General features: G+C 41.3%; 2 protein-coding genes across 2 annotated transcripts; one reads left to right on the top strand and one right to left on the bottom strand.

The window, feature by feature from the left end:
- On the top strand, nt 1-3,085 carry LOC117571896 (augmin complex subunit dgt5). Its single transcript, XM_034254364.2, has 5 exons — nt 1-171; nt 229-506; nt 567-1,788; nt 1,852-2,039; nt 2,104-3,085. Exons 1-5 carry the CDS (start codon nt 77-79, stop codon nt 2,364-2,366), a joined length of 2,046 nt encoding a protein of 681 aa, XP_034110255.1. The 5' UTR covers nt 1-76; the 3' UTR covers nt 2,367-3,085.
- On the bottom strand, nt 3,037-16,897 carry LOC117571897 (lachesin). Its single transcript, XM_034254365.2, has 2 exons — nt 15,887-16,897; nt 3,037-3,868 (listed from the first exon to the last, which is right to left on the bottom strand). Exons 1-2 carry the CDS (start codon nt 16,434-16,436, stop codon nt 3,321-3,323), a joined length of 1,098 nt encoding a protein of 365 aa, XP_034110256.1. The 5' UTR covers nt 16,437-16,897; the 3' UTR covers nt 3,037-3,320.
- Nucleotides 16,898-17,456: the final 559 nt, after the last annotated feature.

Genomic DNA, 17,456 nt, shown 5'->3' with positions numbered 1-17,456 from the left:
TGTGAGTGTATTTGTAAATTGCGGCATTTGCCCTCCATTGCTACATTTAAAATATTTTAAGTTTTTTACATAAAATATGTCATTTGAAGAACAAATAAAAGCATTTCGCACCTGGGCCACAAGTCTAGGATGTCCGCCAAGTGCCATGCCAAGCGATGATGCCCTTAAGTAGTAAGTTTCATCAACAACACTCGGATTTTGCATTCATTCCCAATTTTTCTTGTGCAGCGTCTTTAAATCGCCCAATAAGCAACTATTTATGCAGCTCCAGGCAAGGATCCGTGCACAGGAGGATGTACGAACAGTGAGAGAGAATTTGCTTATTGCAAAAATGGTTCAACTCAAGGGAAAAGTGGTTCCAGTCTGTGAGCGCAGCTTTCTGCCGCGGGAGATGCAAACACATCTTAGAATGCAAGATCTCCTTAAGAAGAAGGAGAAGGCTAAAGAGAAGATGACGGAGGAGAAGAAGGAATGTGATAATGTTGCTGCCATCATCAAAAATAAGAGTAAGTTAAATAATTAACAGAATTACATATATTCAAATACAATTCTATGCATTATCGTAGATATTCAAATAACCAACGTAAGTCACAAGAATGATGTGCTCCAATCACGTCACGATATACTTGAATTGAAACTAGAGGATTTGAATAAAAAGTTTGAGCAAGAACAACAAATCAAGCAGCAAATCATAGCCACAATGCCGGTCAAGCTTAGCACCAAAAATGCTAGCGAAAGACTGGCGTCCAAAGACGTGGAAAAGGCGCTTAAAGAACTTGGCAATTTTTACAACATTTGCAATTTCCATGGCAATAACGCACACCAACTTGTGGAAGCCAAGACGCAGTTGTGGTCACAAATGCGTGAGATATTTGGTGACACACCAAATGTACTGATCTTCAATGTCATCATGAAGATGATGGATAAGCAGCTAGAGCACGTGATGAATATGAATAAAAAAAGTATTGCTAATCAAGATTTGTCCAAGCCAAAGTTGGACAACTTTGATGTTAAATTGCTGAAGACCAAAGGAGATTTATTTGGTATGGCGGCAAAGTATGTAAACGCTCGGAACGAAGTGGCGCAGCTAGAGGAGTGCTTTGCTCAGGTCTATGGCATATTTGTGGTTGAACTGCAGAAGAAGGTAAACAACTTCAATGGGATCATCAGTGACGAGGACGACGAAGGCAGCGAAGACATCATATCCGATTTTATACTCCAATTCAATATGCGCAATTTCTATCAGTCCCAGAACGAATTCCTCACCGAGCAGATTGAGAAACTGCGCATGGATCTCGTGTCGGGCGCCAAGCAATTGGAAAACCATGAAATGCTGCTCGGCTCAATTAGGGAAATGTATCGTGAAAGTAATATAGCCATTAATCGTATTCATCACGATATGGAGCAGATGTCGCAGATCAAAGAGAAGATCCTTTACAACAAGAACATAATGAAAAACATGCTGAATGCCATGACTCACAATTCCAATTCGCAGTTCCTCAGCTCAAAGCTAAAGGGTAACATGTCACTAATGAGCATGGAGAGCAGCTTCTGTCTAACAAATGACAATGTCTTGTCCAGCACTAAACTGGATATCGATGCGAATACTAGTGTAGCGAATTCTACACTTCGCCGGAGTTTAGACAATACAACTCTGATGCCTGGTGCATTCAACTCAACTGCTGTCATGGCCTTCGGCTCGGGTTCGTCGTTACCTTGTCATCTCATCGAGTTGAACACATTTGCTGAAATACCACTGGAAAAGTTGAGCTGCATTCCAAGCGCATGGTGAGTTTGCCAACTAGATGATTGTATATAGCTCGTATTTAAAATATTTGTGCCTGCCCTTAGTTCATTTTTGATTTCGGCCAATCCGCTTATCGTGGAATCCCAGGAGCTGGCCTCCACCGTGCAACTGGCACCGGGCCATCTGCTAACACCCTATGGCGCCCTGCAGGAAGTTAACAAACGCATTTTGTGGGCGTCGGCAATTGCCGCACTCTCGTCTGACTTGAAATTGAATTTGAAGCCATTAATTGGTAAGCTCATACTCGAGACTGTCGTTGGCCCTTCCGTGTCATTTCCGTCGTCTATTCTCCACAGTTGATCCGCACAATATGAAGCTGAAGGCACGCAGACAGCACGATGAAATTGTCCAGTTACTCGACAACATTAAGGCGTTGGGTGTGAAAGGGCAACTTCAATTGCAAAAAGTCAATCGTATTTATCACTTCGCTATGGACAATGCTTTGCACAAATATGTGCCGCCGAAGAGGACATTCAATGGCGCCTGTTTTGCGGACTATGAATCAGAATTTAATTTGTATTATCGCATTGCCACTTCAGGCGGTTCTAAAAAAAAATAGTTGTTAAGTAAGTAATCCCATTGGCAGTAAAACTGCAACTATAAAATTGTTTAAATAAAAAGAATAAATTATTGGATTTTCACATGTATTTTCTTTTTTTTATTACAAAGTCGAATCATTTAATTATATTATGTACACCCACAAAAAAATGGGTTTTTAATTGTTATTCAAAAGTAAATAATTCGAATATTGCTTAAGAGCTAACGATTTTGTTGTTGGATTCATCGTTCGTTCGTATATGTGTATCTTTGTCTCGAATTGTAAATGCAGTAATTAATTGACAGATTTATTTCAACTTAATTACATTGCAGCAAGAAAATACTTTATTATTTATTTAATAAAAATAAAATATTCTCAGTTAATTATCATGTAAAGCGGAATGATCTTAGACAGCGTTACTTGTGTTGAACTTGGCTTGATTTTGTTTTGTATTGTATTACATAATGTACTCGAGAATATAGTCATTGTCTTATCAAAATATTTAAAAATATACAGATTATAAAAAAAGAACATATATTACGGACGGGACACCAATTGGAATGTGAGTTTGGGGGAGATTCGATTTAAAGATTTGGTTCGATTTATGTGCTATCAGATTAGTTTATAAGAGGAGACGTTTCCATTCGTTGAACTTATCATACTTAACTTAACATATAAGGTTGGACGTTTTGTAGCATTGACATATGGAAAACAATAAGTAGAACAAGAACTTAATATAAGAGCTGCCAAATAAAGAAAAAAGTTTCCAATTATATGTTAGATTGCGACACGTTTCGTCTACAGTTTTGAGTGATGTCTATTACTTGTAATGTGATTCTATATACGCTATAAATATGTATATGTTTTGTATATAATCAAGAGCTGATTGATGGGTATGCTTTTGGATTAGATATGGAGGAGCGTGGAGCATCGTAGTCTGGTTGTGTTGCTGGTGGGTTGGCTACATTAATTGGCTTATCTGGCAAAGAGCAGGGCAAGCAAAATGCCAAGCAGGGCAAACGAGGAGGCCGAGGCAGCAATGTGCTCGGCACCGCCATAGTACGCCTGACCACAGGCCGGCGGGCAGACGGGCACAATTGTCTCGAAGAGATTGACACGCGCCTCGGCATCGCCAAACCGATTGGTGGCCTTGCACACATAGTCGCCATACTGACGCTTCTCGATGGTGATCACACGCAACGTCGAATCGGTGTATTCATCGGCGGTGGCGAAATGCGAGATGGTGTAATGCTGATTGTTGGCCAGCTGAATGTCATCCTTGGTCCACACAATCGCTGGCGGGGGATACGCCTCAATGTGGCACTCCAGATCCATGTCGTACTGCAACGCTTGGCCGAGGCGAGGACGTGGCACGGTGATAACAGGGGCAAATTCCACCTCAACGTTGATGTTACGACGATCGCCCTTGCTGACACCGTTGTCGGCCACACAATAGTAGGTGCCGCGATCCTCCTTCTTCAGTGACTTGATGCGCAGTATGTTGCCCACATAGGTGGCGCTATCTGTAATCGGAAAATGAGGAAAAATGTCCATTAATAATGTGCAAACGGTGTTCAAGTGTGTCAGTGTCGGTTTTTATGTTCTTTTTTCGGTTGGGTATCAATAGAGTCAAGCGTTGCGCCTTTTGTGTTTGCGCAGTGAAATCACAGTTTTAATGAGGCGGCGCTGGGCGCATCCGCTGTCGACCGACGACTGGGTGACCTTTTAATTGTCTCGTGGAGTGGCTGTAACAATGGCCACGTTAATGACCTCTAACAAGCAAACCATTTAGTGAAGCAGCCAGCAACGTTTTTGCAACTAATTTTGAAAGCCTGCTCCTCTCCACCGTCCACAGGGGAACAGCTGCAACGGGGGTGTGGGCGCGGGGTGTTTGGGTATTGCATCAAGCAACTGAAGCGTAAACGTGAATGGGAATGCGAAGTGGGAACAAATGGGAAACGAGTGCAAAAGGTGCTCAGTTGACTCGAGTTCATAACCGGAAGTTGCCGCAGTAAGTTGCAATGACTGCAAACGAGTGCAGTGCACCCCCGTTACCTGTGTACCCCAACCATCCTCGCTGTCGTCTTTCCCTTTAATTTATATGTAGCATGTATCTGCCAACTCGTTTGCCTTGGATTCCTCATGGCCTTATCGCACCGACGCTGCTGCTGCTGCTGACTGGGACTCTTCAAACATTTGCCAAAACAATTCAGGCTTAAACAATTGACAGAAACTACGACGAGAGAGAGCTCAGTGCGTTGACCAGAAATATATGCTTCATGTTTGTGTAAAGACTTTATGCAAAATGTGCATATGCAATATGCGGGTAAAGTGGGTGGAGAGGGAGGAAGAGGACAGGCACACACATGTTCATTCATTTGAAACATTTCAAATTAATTGCGCCTGGGAATCGAAGTAACGCATTTGATTAAATTTTGAATTGACAGACGAGTCAGAGCAACCAACCGAATGGGTTAAGAGCAAGAGAGACATAGCATCCAATGAAATTGCTTTGCTCAACATTTTTGGGCTTCAATTGAAATACTTTAGATGATGATGATGATGCATGCAAGCATGCGGGCAGCGCAACAAATTCATTTTGGAATATGAGCCACACAGAGCACAGAGCAAACACATGCCATTAGAGTACTCTCACTCGTGGTACATCTAATGCAGGCTTTGCTTAATTGCCCAGAAATGTGAATCTCTTTGGCCCGTTGCTGTGGATCGTGTCACCAGAAGCGGGTTAAGTGCAGCAGCGTGACAGGTAAATAAGTGGAATATGCAGAGAGACAAAAATCACGAAAAAGCCAACACAGTTTTCAAAATTTAAAATTCAAACACAGATTCCGAGTATGTTAAAGTTCTGAAATAATTTCTATCAGTCAGCATTCATTCATTTTGGTAATTTAAAAAAATATCAAAAAACTAAACATATGTATATATTGTACAAAAATCATTTATTTTAATTGATTTCATTTAGAAATTTTAAGGCTTTGATAATTTTGAAATTTGACAAAATATTTTTTACGTCATATTCGCAAATAGACTTGATATATTCAGATTAAAGAATAATTTAATAATCTAAACTGAACAAATATTCAGTTGATTTTTTCAGTTAATTTAAAAATCAATTATTTTATTTCTCGCTGTGTAGAAGATCAAAGTCAGCGGCAAAGGCAGAACGAGCTACACGTAAATACAAAGGAATATATTACAACAGAGTAAGAAATAGTACAGCCAAAACTGAGTGTTAGCTACGTTGTTCAGATGGTTAGATATACGCACACATATAGAGGTCAGATCGGGCTAAATTGTAGCCGTTAGTTGTGTTAATTGGGGCGTGGCGCAGAAGACTGGCGAAACAGACAAAAACAAAAGATAAAAGAGAGAAACATTTAATTGCTTATTAAACATGCAGAGACAGTCTTCACTTGGCATTTTCTCGATTTTTATTGCCTCCGACTCCGACTCTGCCTCTGCCGCCTCCACACACTCATTTCTTTGGCATGTTTATAATTAAAGTCAATGCATGAATTATGTCTCAAGAATTTTGTGTGTGTGACGCTCTAACTGAATATTTAGTACGCAAATGAAATTCGAAGAGGCAAGTTGTAGGGAAAATGTACTTAATAGTTGATGGATGAATGTTGTTTTGTTTTGACTTGAAACTCATTAGCAAATGTTGCAGTTGTAGTTCTCATCGAAGGGTTGTTAAAATCGAGGATCCCTTAATGACTGCAGTTCTCATATATCAAGCAAGTGAAGTCTTTAATTTGATAGGTATTTCAACGGCTCAGAAACTCTTATTTGACTGGGATAATAACACGCTTTTAAAATGACAAATTGAGAACAAGAACTGACACCATCAAATTAATGAGAAAATGCTGAGTGCCCGCATCAGAAAGAGACACCGAATGAGAAGAGAGCGAGAGAGAGATGATGCCGGAAATGCAGCACACTGACTCCATCTCTGTCTCTGTCTCAGTCTCTGACGCTGACGGTGCTGCATCTCGGTGTCTAAATGCTGCGCTGTAATTTCAGTTACTAATGAGAGAATTAAAAACACTTTGCTACGGCAGGATGACGTGCGGAAAATCTGCTTGCTGCGTTGCCAACCAATGCTAACTAATGAAAGAAAAACACACGCAAAGAGTGGCAGGAGGAAGAGGAGGAGCGGACCTGGTGTTGGTAATGAAAAATCCAACAGTGCCGTGGCATTTGTTTAAGTCAGGCCAAGGAAGCCAGCAACCAGTCTAGCAACACAAGAGCAACAACAACAATGCAGTCCCTTTGGGCAAACACAGCCAGAACGAGAACGAGATCGGGAATAGAGTTGGAGTTGGAGAGAAACAGAGATAAATTGTCAGTTAAAGACAGAGCGGTAGAAAGGAAAATTGTGCAAGGTGCAAGGGCAAGGTGAGAAGATGATGCAGCACAAGTAAAAGCAGAAATGGGCAAAGAAACCTTTTGACGAAGCTGCGTCGACGTTGCGTTGCCTCCTCCTCAGCACATTCAGGTAGCTTCATTTTCCAGGTAGTTTAGGCAAAGGATGCGAAATGTAACAAGGCCTCTTTGTGCATCCCTGGCTGCTTGCTCAAAATGCCGACTCAGAGGAAATGCATTCAAAGTGTAGAGGGAGAGAGAGAGAGAGAGGGGGAGCAGGTGGTAGGGGAATGTGTGGCAGGTTCACTGGGTTCAGCTCAGCTGCAACATCGCTGCTGCTGCTGCTTCTTCAGACGCTTGAATGACTTTCAGCGACCCGTCAAAAATGTCCAAAAGCTGTTGAGTTTTTGAGCCATATTTTACGAGCCAGCAAACCTGGCTCTATGCTTAGAGACTCACCTCTCCCCCCTCCTGCTCTTCCCACTCTTCACCTCTGGCACTTAAACATTTCATTTTTTATACATTTTTTTGTTTATCGGCAACGTTTATTTGTGTTTAATTTCGGTGTGCGCGCTGGCTTGGAAAATTTGTGACAAGTTGCTGGGAAACTGAAGGGTTGCTGCTGTACCTCGAACTCCTAATATGTTTTTTTTTGTTTTTTTTTGGGAAACTAACGTGTGAGTTGTTGATGCCGCCATTTTGGCAGCCGGCTCGTCAGTTACGGCCGTAAAACAACCACCGTTTAACGCGCCGCATGGAAATTAAATGGCATGCAAAAATATCAAAAATCCATCTGCACCAATCACAGCTCTATGCCGGGGCGATTTTCGAAACGGACGGACTGACGGACGAACGGACAGCCCTCATCGGAAACATCGCAGCTGAAGGTGGGGGAAGGACGTGTGCCAAAAAAACGAAAATGGAAAGGAAAGCTAAATAAATAAGCGCAGTGCGTCTGCATTCCCTTTCCCCACTGGGAATTGGCATTGCTATCGCTTCCTTGTCGCCTGAGGCCATATTTGTTTTTTCCCTTTCAATTTCCTGCGAATTTCTTTTCTTTTACTTGCCGGTGTCTGCTTTGAGTTGTTTTCTTTTTCGTTTTTGGCGTTTGCCAAACGAAGTTACTGTGCAGAAGTTGCAAGCAACGCGGCCGTGGCATGCAACGAGCGGCGACTCTTCAAATGTCAACGGTTCGGGTTTGTTTTGGTTTGCAACGGTTCTATGAACTTATGAACTGACTTTAAGCGTTGTCATGTGGAAATTATGAATGTTAATGCAGCACGACAGCGACAGCAACGGCAACGGCAACAACCACGTGTGACTCATCATAATCAAAGCGTCGTCATCATCGTTATTGCCAACAACAACAACTTCATCATCATCATCATCGTCATAGGCTGGCAAACGGGTGCGCTTTTAATGACATTTCATATTATTTGCGCCCGCTGCACACTTGCAGACCCAGTAGCCAGAACCAAATCCAAAACCAAAACCAAAACCTGAACCAGTCCCAGACCGAGACCCAGTCCCAGGCACAAACCCAGCCCATTCTCAATTCCATTTCCATGTTGTTTCCCCGAGTTTCACTCAAGCTTTAGGGCATTCTCTCCCTTCAGTCTGCCTGTCTCTTTTACTATTTGTTTCTCTCTCTTTCTATGACTGAGCAGCAGCTTGCGAAAATCCAATTAAAAAGTGCGCACATTTTGTTTGCCGCCTCAAATGCAATTTTCACATTTTTTCCAGAATCATTTTTCAATGTTTCCAGATCATGATTTGTTTGGTTTTCAATTTCAATTCTTTTTTAGCAGAAAAAACTAGCGTTTTTCCGCTATGATTGCAATTAGTTTGAGCAAGCACAAAAAATAACTTTTTAATTTATTGGTAATTTATAAAGATAGCTTCATTACAGCTTTTAAATTAAGCTAGAACGTTAACATTGACTTTTATGTATGTTGCTCATCAAGTAAAGTGTACTCTTTATTACAGTGTTTATAGCTGGGTTACTTACGTCTGCAAATGCCTCAATTAATAAAAGGAAATGTCTGTTCTGTGGAATTTTTCATATTCAAGTCATAAGCTTTTCAACAGCAAAGTTTCAGCTTTGCAGCTGTTTTATAAGACGAGTCACTTGAGGTTATTTCTCTCGTTTGACATTGATATCTTCAGAGATGTCAGCAAGAACACCTGGCAACTCTGCACGCTGTCTTTGGTTTCTTTTCGCCTTTGCTCCATCGTCTGCTCCATTGCTGCTCTTCCACTTCATTTTCATCATCACTTCATCATTCGTTTGCTGTTGTTCTTGTAAAAATTGCAAGGCTGTGCAAATTTGTCGCTTCTTCCTGTTTTGTCACCCGAAACTCATCAAGCAACATCAACATTATGAGAGCAGCAGCGCAGCAGTTGTTGTTGTTGTTGCTGCTGCTCGGCACACACATATCGAGCATATAACAAGCTCTTGAGACATGTGAATGCACCCACTTTGGTGGCTAACGCATCAACCTTCAACAGCAGCTCCAAGCAGAGCGACAGTGACAGCGTCAACCGCAACCCACAACGAGACACCCTCCGGAGGCATGCAAGACATAGACGCTCCACCTCCACTCTCTTTCTCTCTCCCCTTAGCTTGCATACTTTCCCCCCTATTGCTCGACGAAGCGACAGACTTTGTTGTTGACTTTTGAAAAGTGATTTCTTCGAGTAGAGCACATTATAGCTACCCGTAAGTATGTGGCCTGGCATGCCATTTATTGGATTGAGCTCAACTACACTCCAGAGCTCAGAGCACAGAACTCACAACTGAAAACTGAGAACCGCCCCCAAAAGAGGCAAGCATAAAAGGCCCAGTCAATTGAGTTTTTGTGGAGTTTACATTTTTCGGAAAATGTCGTCGTAATTGAATTCCATTCCCAGACTGCACCACCATCATCGTCATCGACATCATCCACAAATGTATAGCAAAAATCTCAAGAACCCACTAGTAAAATGGCAATTATACAACACCCAACCAACCAAAAAAGAAAGGGAAAACTGAGAATAGTCGCACAATAAATCTGACAAGTCCGTTGTGCCTAAACAAACATTACGAATATCTGGAAAACAAACACCGAATGGCACCGCAGCCCGTATTTCAACCTGGATAAGGCTTAAAAAGCCGACACGACGTGGAAAGTGCTAAATAAATAATGGAATTGCTGGAAATACGTGAATTTAGTGTGATAAGCGAGTTGCACAATGCAGAGTGAGAATCCTATATAAATACCATATACGAGTATGTAAGCCAGAGATTTAACTCGACTGAAGGGAAAATGGTTGCAAAGAGCGTTTTCAATTACGAAATAAATCCTAACAGCAACTGCAAAATGGCGACAATCCAAAAAAAGGACAGAAGAAACTAATTTGTGGTCATTTTGTGATATTTTGGTTATTTATCACACTTTTCTGATGAAAAGAAATTGAGATTAGTTTGCTTACTATACGTAAATATAAATAAACAAAAACGTAATATCAATAAATCATTTTTATTTGGGGTAAAATGCTGGTGAATTTTCAACGTTTTTCGTAAAATTGCAATATAACTCCCGTCAATCAGTTTAATAATGTCTATCAACATTTGTTGTGTTGAATCTAGAATAAACACTTTCTATATTTTAGAAACTTTTTAGTAGATTCGTTTAGTTGTATATATTTAACATTTATTGAGTCAGTTGAAAACACTCTTCTAAGCCGGAAATAAATTATATTTCTTTAATAAATAAATAATTGTTTTAACCTTTTCTAAACTGTGAACACTTTTTACTAACCTTATGAAACTCTCTATTGAAAGATTTCATTTTTATATAAATATACAAATCTAAAATACTTATTAACTTTGAAATATTTTCCATTTAATACCATAATTTTATGATTATTGATGCATCAATAAAACATGATTTCTCTTCCACCTTTTCCGCCGTTTATTTTGTTCTTGCAACGCGACAGCTATCTTTCATACCAATCGACAATTTTAGCCGTTGAAGTCTACTCGACTCTAGAATAAGGCGAGCTTGTACTTAAGCAAAGGTTGAGACTTACTTTAAGTGCTGGTTATGGAAATATTGTGGCGCACAACCCAAATAGTATAGCCTGAGGAGGGCACAAATGGAGTTGCGAGTTGGAGATGGAAATGGAAATGGGGATGGGCCATAATAAAAGCCGTGCAATTAACTAACAAGTTAGTGCGAGTAGAAGTAACTTTCAGTCGATTGCAGCCAGAGACACAGAGTGCTAAAGTCAAAGGGGTTAGAGAGGGAGAGAGAGAGAAGGGAACGAATCGTGGTCAGTCAGAGTCCAAGTTCCAGTCCAAGCCCAAGTCGCACTCGGCAGGCAGTTGTGTTGGCCGCTTTGTCATGTGGTCGTTGCCCCAGCAACCAACATTTATAAACAAGTTTTTCAGTACGTCATCGTTGTTGTAGTTTTTGTTGTTGCGGCTGTTGTTTTATTGTTGTTTCTTTTGAGTCTGCAACTAGAACAAGCGCCATAATGCATAAAACACAAGAGAGAAAGACACTTACAAGCACTCACACAACTTTGTTTTGCCCATATTCATTTCCTCTTTGACTGCAGGATAAAGGGAACAGGAGCAGGAAGCGGGTCGGGGAATTCTGCTTGCATATGCAATAATAAAACATAAATTCATCCTCGCTGCTTTATATTCCATGTGTGTTCTGTGTGTGCAAAACATAATTACTCGCAAATATTTGGATTGCTCTGGAGTGGTCCAAACAACCAAATTCAATTCCAGTCGAGTGAGTGGGACTTGGAGGAATGGGCGGTGGCAATAACTAATTTGTGCCACGCCCCGCTGCGATTTCGAGTGTCGCATCAATTGCGCATCGAAATGTTTTAGCGTAAATTTCATCATAAAATTGTGCTGCGCGATTTGCATATTATGCTTTTTGCACCCTTGAGCTAGTTAAGCCAACTTTCAAGAACTCCAACGCCAAATTGCATTTGATATTTCATTACAAAATTGGAGTACTCGAAAACTCGTTGTACTCATCACACTCATTGAGTTTGTTTTTGTAATTTGCATAAACGTTTTTACGCTTAAGTAGCTCCGTTTTATTTCCAAAGGGGGAAGCTTTGAACTCGAAGCAGGGGCTGTGCTTGACTCTGTAGCAAAAGGGAGAGCAGAGAAGAGAATGTGGCTAGAGAGATGTGATCATGATATGTAAACTCAGTGATCTGATCTTTAGACCCATCAATGCCCTACTCGACTGCTTGGCTGCATATAATAGTCCAATTAGTGTCAATTGGCGATGCCAACAAATGTTTATTCAAGCGAATTGCCGCTGATCTTATCGCTCGATTAGGATCTAAGCAGCCGGATATCTTTGAGTCGCGCTCAAATTTATTTATCCATGCAGACGCTTCCTGTCTGACACTGAGAGATCATAACAACAAAGGCATATTGCGAAATTGCCCAACTAATGCCAAACAGGGTGGATGAGTCGAGTGCCTATTAATTGTAAACAAAAGATAACGTTTTCTGAAGCGTATAGTATCAATATCTCGTTTAATCTCTGAGCTGCCCTCGCATGATGACGACAGCTGGCATCGTTTGAAATATTTCGGGTTCAACTCAACCGAATTCAATTGCAAACGCCTTGCGCGGCATATTGCAAATTGGTTTATTTGTTTTTTAGCAAACACAGCCGTTGTTTCTCCTCTCTTACTCACTTTTCCCTTCGACAGAGTTCTCAAAATAATGAAAATAAACCCAAAAAGAAAAAAACAAAAAACAAAATACCTCACGTGACGCTTCGAGTTGGGCCAAGGTGAGTTTTATTATGGCAAACGCATTGTTATTGCCTCATACCATATACAAAAAACATGAATAAATCATTGGTCAATGCATTTGTGCTTGGCTAAGCATGCTTGAAGCTAAGACGAGCTGAAGCTATCGCCAGGTGCAAGTGTCGCCCATATCGAATACTTTCTGTTTACGCTTTGACTTTATGAAACTCGAATCGAGTCACGAGTAACTAATTGATTTGCATGGCAACGCACAAATTGCACTACGAACTTGTTGTCTCTCTCTCTCTTTACTACTATCTCTCTCTCTCTCTCTTCTTTTCTCTATGCAAAGTCAAAGATCGTGTGCTCGTAAAGAACTAATGGCCCACCCTTTGTTTGTAGTTTGCTAAAAAACACAACAACAAGGTTCAACGGAAGCGTCTGATTAGGGGTTCCTTCGGCCTCTGTTCTCGGGGCTTCTCCTCCTTCCCTGCCAGCGGCAAAGGCGTAGCCCAATCCTCTAGGTCCTCTATAGGGTAGGGGTTGCTTAGAAGAGCCTTGGCCAACAGGCTTTTATTTCACTCGCAGCTTGTTTGCTTGCATTTTACAACAGCGCATAGGGCAGGGGTGCGAAGGGTACGCGGTGGGGAGGGGAGAGGATTTCACCTTTTTGGCTTGTAATTTATATATATTTTGTATTTTGTATATTGTATTTTGTATTGTATTTGTCGGGCTATCAAAATAAAAATTATGTTCCGCTATAACGAAAAGGGGCTCAACACATTCGACATGGCCACACGGTGGCTTTGTGCTCCTGTTGTTCCTGCTGTTCCCGCTTCTTGTTGCTGTTGTTGCTTGAGCGTTGTTTACTCTGTTTTTTTGTTGCACTGTACCCACCCAAGCCGTAACCGTGTCTGATACACAGTAACGCCCCTTGCCCCTTTACACGGTTTGTTTGCATTTGCTGCTGCTGCTGCGAACCCAACTCTTCGTGCCCTTGTCCTCCTTGCACGAACCCGATCCCCTCTGGTCCAGAGAGAGAGAGAGAGAGAGAGAGAGTGAGAGAGACCATCAAACGTTACGTGGAACGTTTTCAAGTTGCGGAAGCAATTGCGCGTGCTGAAGTTGTCGAATGCCTCGAATGCGAATTCTCTGCATAAAAGCATCTCTAGTGCATGACTCCCACTCCAACTACAGCTGCCGCTGCTGCTTCTGCTCCTGCTTCCCAACTCCTGATCCTCCACCCACTCGAGTCGCCTTGCAACGCCTCGTTGGCGCATTTCAAAGCCTTGGCGCTGTTTTTTGTTTGCCCAAGCGCTTTAAATTAGAGCGTAAAAAAGTGTGAAACTCCGCGCAAGGGCTGCTCCAGCTTCTACTCCTCATCTTCCACCACCTCCTCCTAAGCGTAAGGTAAGCAAACATTGGCACATGGACATGGCAAAGGCTCTGGCGATTTGCCTTTGATTTATTGTGTGCGCGTGTGTGTTGCAAGCAAGCAAGCCAGAAGTTAAGCCAGTTCTGGCATTCAAGCAAATCCCTCAAGCGTGTCCAAAAACTCCCGCTCCCACATCAATCTCAACTTCTATGTAAAACCTATATATAAAACCTAGGGCCTTAAGTAGCTTTCAGTTTCAAGTGCTAAGAGTGCCCTGTAAAGCGAGCAATCCCACACAAAGAAAAACATAAACCTCATTGATAGACTCCCAAGTTGGGCGCATTTAAGGGAAATCAAGGCCAAAGCAATTAAAGATTGCGCAAGTTGATCAGCCAACTGAAATGGTTGACAGTCAGCCAAAGAATCGGGGCGTGTACCAGGCAAGCCTTTATTATGTTTTAGATGCCATCAGCTATGTCCTATGAATCGCTGCATTAGTCACAATTAAGAAATCCTATTTCGTGTCTTTATTTTACCTTTACAGCCACTTATCTTTTAATGTGCGCGGTAATCAAGTAAATTAAGAGTTGAAACCTAGGAGACGCGAGAGTGAATCATAGCTCAGAGAAGTTTATTTACGTTTAGCTGCCATTTTGAATATTGTTATTGAGAAATTCCATAGAATATAAGGTTCTTAACTGCGTCAATATTAGGAATTTGAATATAATATATAACTCTACACCAACTGTCTCAAGTCTAGATAGTGCATATTTTTAAAATTTTGAATCAGTTACTTTGTTATGAATGGGAAAAACCAGTGTATCAAGCCAAACAGACTATTTTGCAAAAAAATAAGCTAATTGTGACCTTTAGTCTTATCAATCTAATCGCTGTCCGCTCTAAGCTATTTTTATTGTATTTAATATAATGCAAGCTCTATGACATCAACTCTAATCTCTTCTTAACTTTGTTCCACCTTATTCAAACGCTAAGTTATTGTTCTTAAAACTATTTTTAATACATTTTCACCGTAGCAAATAAATGGAATTGCAATTGAATATTACTATTCCAAGTATTCGCTTTTCACATTTAGGGGATTAGTTCACACTAATTAATATTGTGCGCTGTTGCAAGCTTGTTAAACTAGCAATGATACTTTAAAATCAATTATGGCTGCTGCAGCAACGCTGCTAAGCCGTGTTTATGACTTCGCAGACGGACGCTACTTGAGAACAGGTAAAAGATTGGGAAAAGACGCTGCAACACACCTGTATAGGATTAGAACTGACCTTCGAACCTTTTGTACCTGTTAGCTACAAATTGTTTTATTTTATTATTGTCTATCTACGCGCAAACTAAACAAAAGCAATAAAAACAACAGGTCGATGGGTATTTTTCTAAAGAAAGTAAAACCCGACAAAGTGCATCGCTCAAAATGAGCACAAGAAACAGAGCGGACAAAGAGAGAACAAAAGAGAGTGTGAGAGCAAGATCTTGAACTCTCTCGCGAGTGCGTGTGAATGTGTGTGTGTGACTGAGCTGTCTGCGTCAAGGTGTGGGTGAGAGGAAAGAGAGTATTAGCAAACTGATCCAAGCTTAATGCGCCAAAGCTTGCAAGAATTTGTGTTTTCAACAATGCTTTCATTGTGAAAAAACTCGAAGTAAATGAACAAAAGGGCTGTTAAGAACAGGTGGGAATAGTAAAAATATGCAAAACACGCAAAGTAAACGACCAACTAGCGGATAAACAAACGCCAACGGTGACGCCTCAGTGAGTCACGGCCACTTACACAAACACACATACAGAGCGGCAGAGAGAGAGAATGAGAAAGACTGAGCCATTGGCCCCATTGAACGCGCCCAAAAGATGGACTTGTCATGTGTATTTAGTGCTGGGTCAAACGCCCGCCGTTGTAACTTATATGGGGGTCAGATAGGGGAGCGCAAATGTACAAATATAATGTAGGTAGTTATGAAATTTGTAGAAAGAGTAATGAAGACTCACCAGTTGGCAGAATAGCATTGTTTTCACGACGCCATGTGACGGTTGGAGTTGGGTAACCGCTGGCATAGCATTCCATTTGCACCTCGGTGCCTTCGCTGGCGACTATCGATTGTGTCGAGTTATCGGCGATGACGGGGGGACGACGCACTGATAATTTCACATTGGCGGACACCTTGTGCACCGTCGAGATGACCACCTGACAACTGTAGGTGCCAGCATCCGTCTCCTGAATATCCTTAATCTGCAGTTTGTAAGTCGACGAGTTCGGATCGTAGCGCAACGAAAAACGCGAGTCTTTAATCACAAGCGTGGAGCCAATGGTCAAAAAGACGGGGTCCGTATCAGTCTTGACAAACATTACATTGTATTCTTTGGCATACTGGACGGAGCAATCGAATTCGACGGTACCACCAATGTCCTTGATCTGCTCCTGTGTGATGTACGAAATCGTGGGTGTCCTCTGCGCCTGTGCTTGTTGCGCGACGAGTGTTATAAATAGCAAAAGCGCGGGTAAGAGGTTATCAAACATTTTGAGGTGGAATCGACTCATATTTGTATTTGTGTATTTATTTGTTCGCTTATTATTTGAAATTATTTTTGCACCACACCCTACAATCTACTTGGCTGCTATTGCAAAGAGAGAGACACGACGACTGTGGATACGGCAGCGTCTCAGCTTGAGCGTATTAAACTTTTAACTATGTACGATGTAGCTGCAGCTGAGCTATTTGACGTTGCGCTCTACGTTATACTCATCCGCCAAACAACACACCATAAACAGGTAGCTTTGACTCTTTTTGTTACACACGACAGCTGCGGATGCTGTTTGGAAGACACACTTGTCGGCTCGCTCTAAGCTGGTTTTCTCACCTACAGTGTGTGCGCGCGCGCTCTCTCACTGTCGCTGTCTATGGAAGTGTAAGCCAAGTTTATCAAATGAAAATACGTTGAGCACACGCGATGAACGAAACCGAAGACGTCTACACGGCTTGAACGTTGCAACAAGAATGACTTGAAAAGTCGGCGCGGAACCAAACATTTGCTTAACGATAACAATATTAATCGATATAATGCGATTTCCAACACTGATTAATTTGCGTTAACAGCAAACCGCACTCGGCGCAAAACTGAGCTAACATAATCATGTAAACGCAGTTCTTTACTTTATAACGGCTTACCATAAAATGTTTTCTTGGGGTATCCAGAAAAGTGTGAATATTTTAAATTCTTCGACATACACAGCCCATAGACAAAATATTATTTTAATGGCAATTTTATTAATCGGGGCTTATCTTTTCTATAGTGAGTAAAAATTATCTGGATGGCATCAAAACTTATTCAAATAGTATGAAAAAGCAAAAATGTCGCGCCGTCCACACACTCATAAATATTGCTAAAATTTAAATCATTGAAATCTTTATTTCCTTTGAAAAAGAAACACACGCATTTATTTAAAGTGTATCGAACAACAAAATGTCAAATTAAAATTCAATTAAAAATTGTAATTCCTTTGAAACAGAAAAGGTTCTGTACAAAGCGTTTCGATGTACCGACAAAAAATGTACCACAT

Source organism: Drosophila albomicans, chromosome 3 (genome assembly GCF_009650485.2).
Source record: "Drosophila albomicans strain 15112-1751.03 chromosome 3, ASM965048v2, whole genome shotgun sequence".
NCBI lineage: Eukaryota > Metazoa > Arthropoda > Insecta > Diptera > Drosophilidae > Drosophila > Drosophila albomicans.
Note: the sequence above shows the minus strand (reverse complement) of the source record. Positions and strands in the feature narration are given on the sequence as shown.

Bases quoted from the DNA above. Each gene is read 5' to 3' on its own strand.
- LOC117571896 (XM_034254364.2), top strand. From the start codon at position 77: ATGTCATTTGAAGAACAAATAAAAGCATTTCGCACCTGGGCCACAAGT. The intron at 507-566 runs GTAAGTTAAATA...GCATTATCGTAG, and splicing joins TGCCATCATCAAAAATAAGA to ATATTCAAATAACCAACGTA. The intron at 2,040-2,103 runs GTAAGCTCATAC...TATTCTCCACAG, and splicing joins GAATTTGAAGCCATTAATTG to TTGATCCGCACAATATGAAG.
- LOC117571897 (XM_034254365.2), bottom strand. From the start codon at position 16,436: ATGAGTCGATTCCACCTCAAAATGTTTGATAACCTCTTACCCGCGCTT. The intron at 3,869-15,886 runs GTGAGTCTTCAT...TTCCGATTACAG, and splicing joins CAATGCTATTCTGCCAACTG to ATAGCGCCACCTATGTGGGC.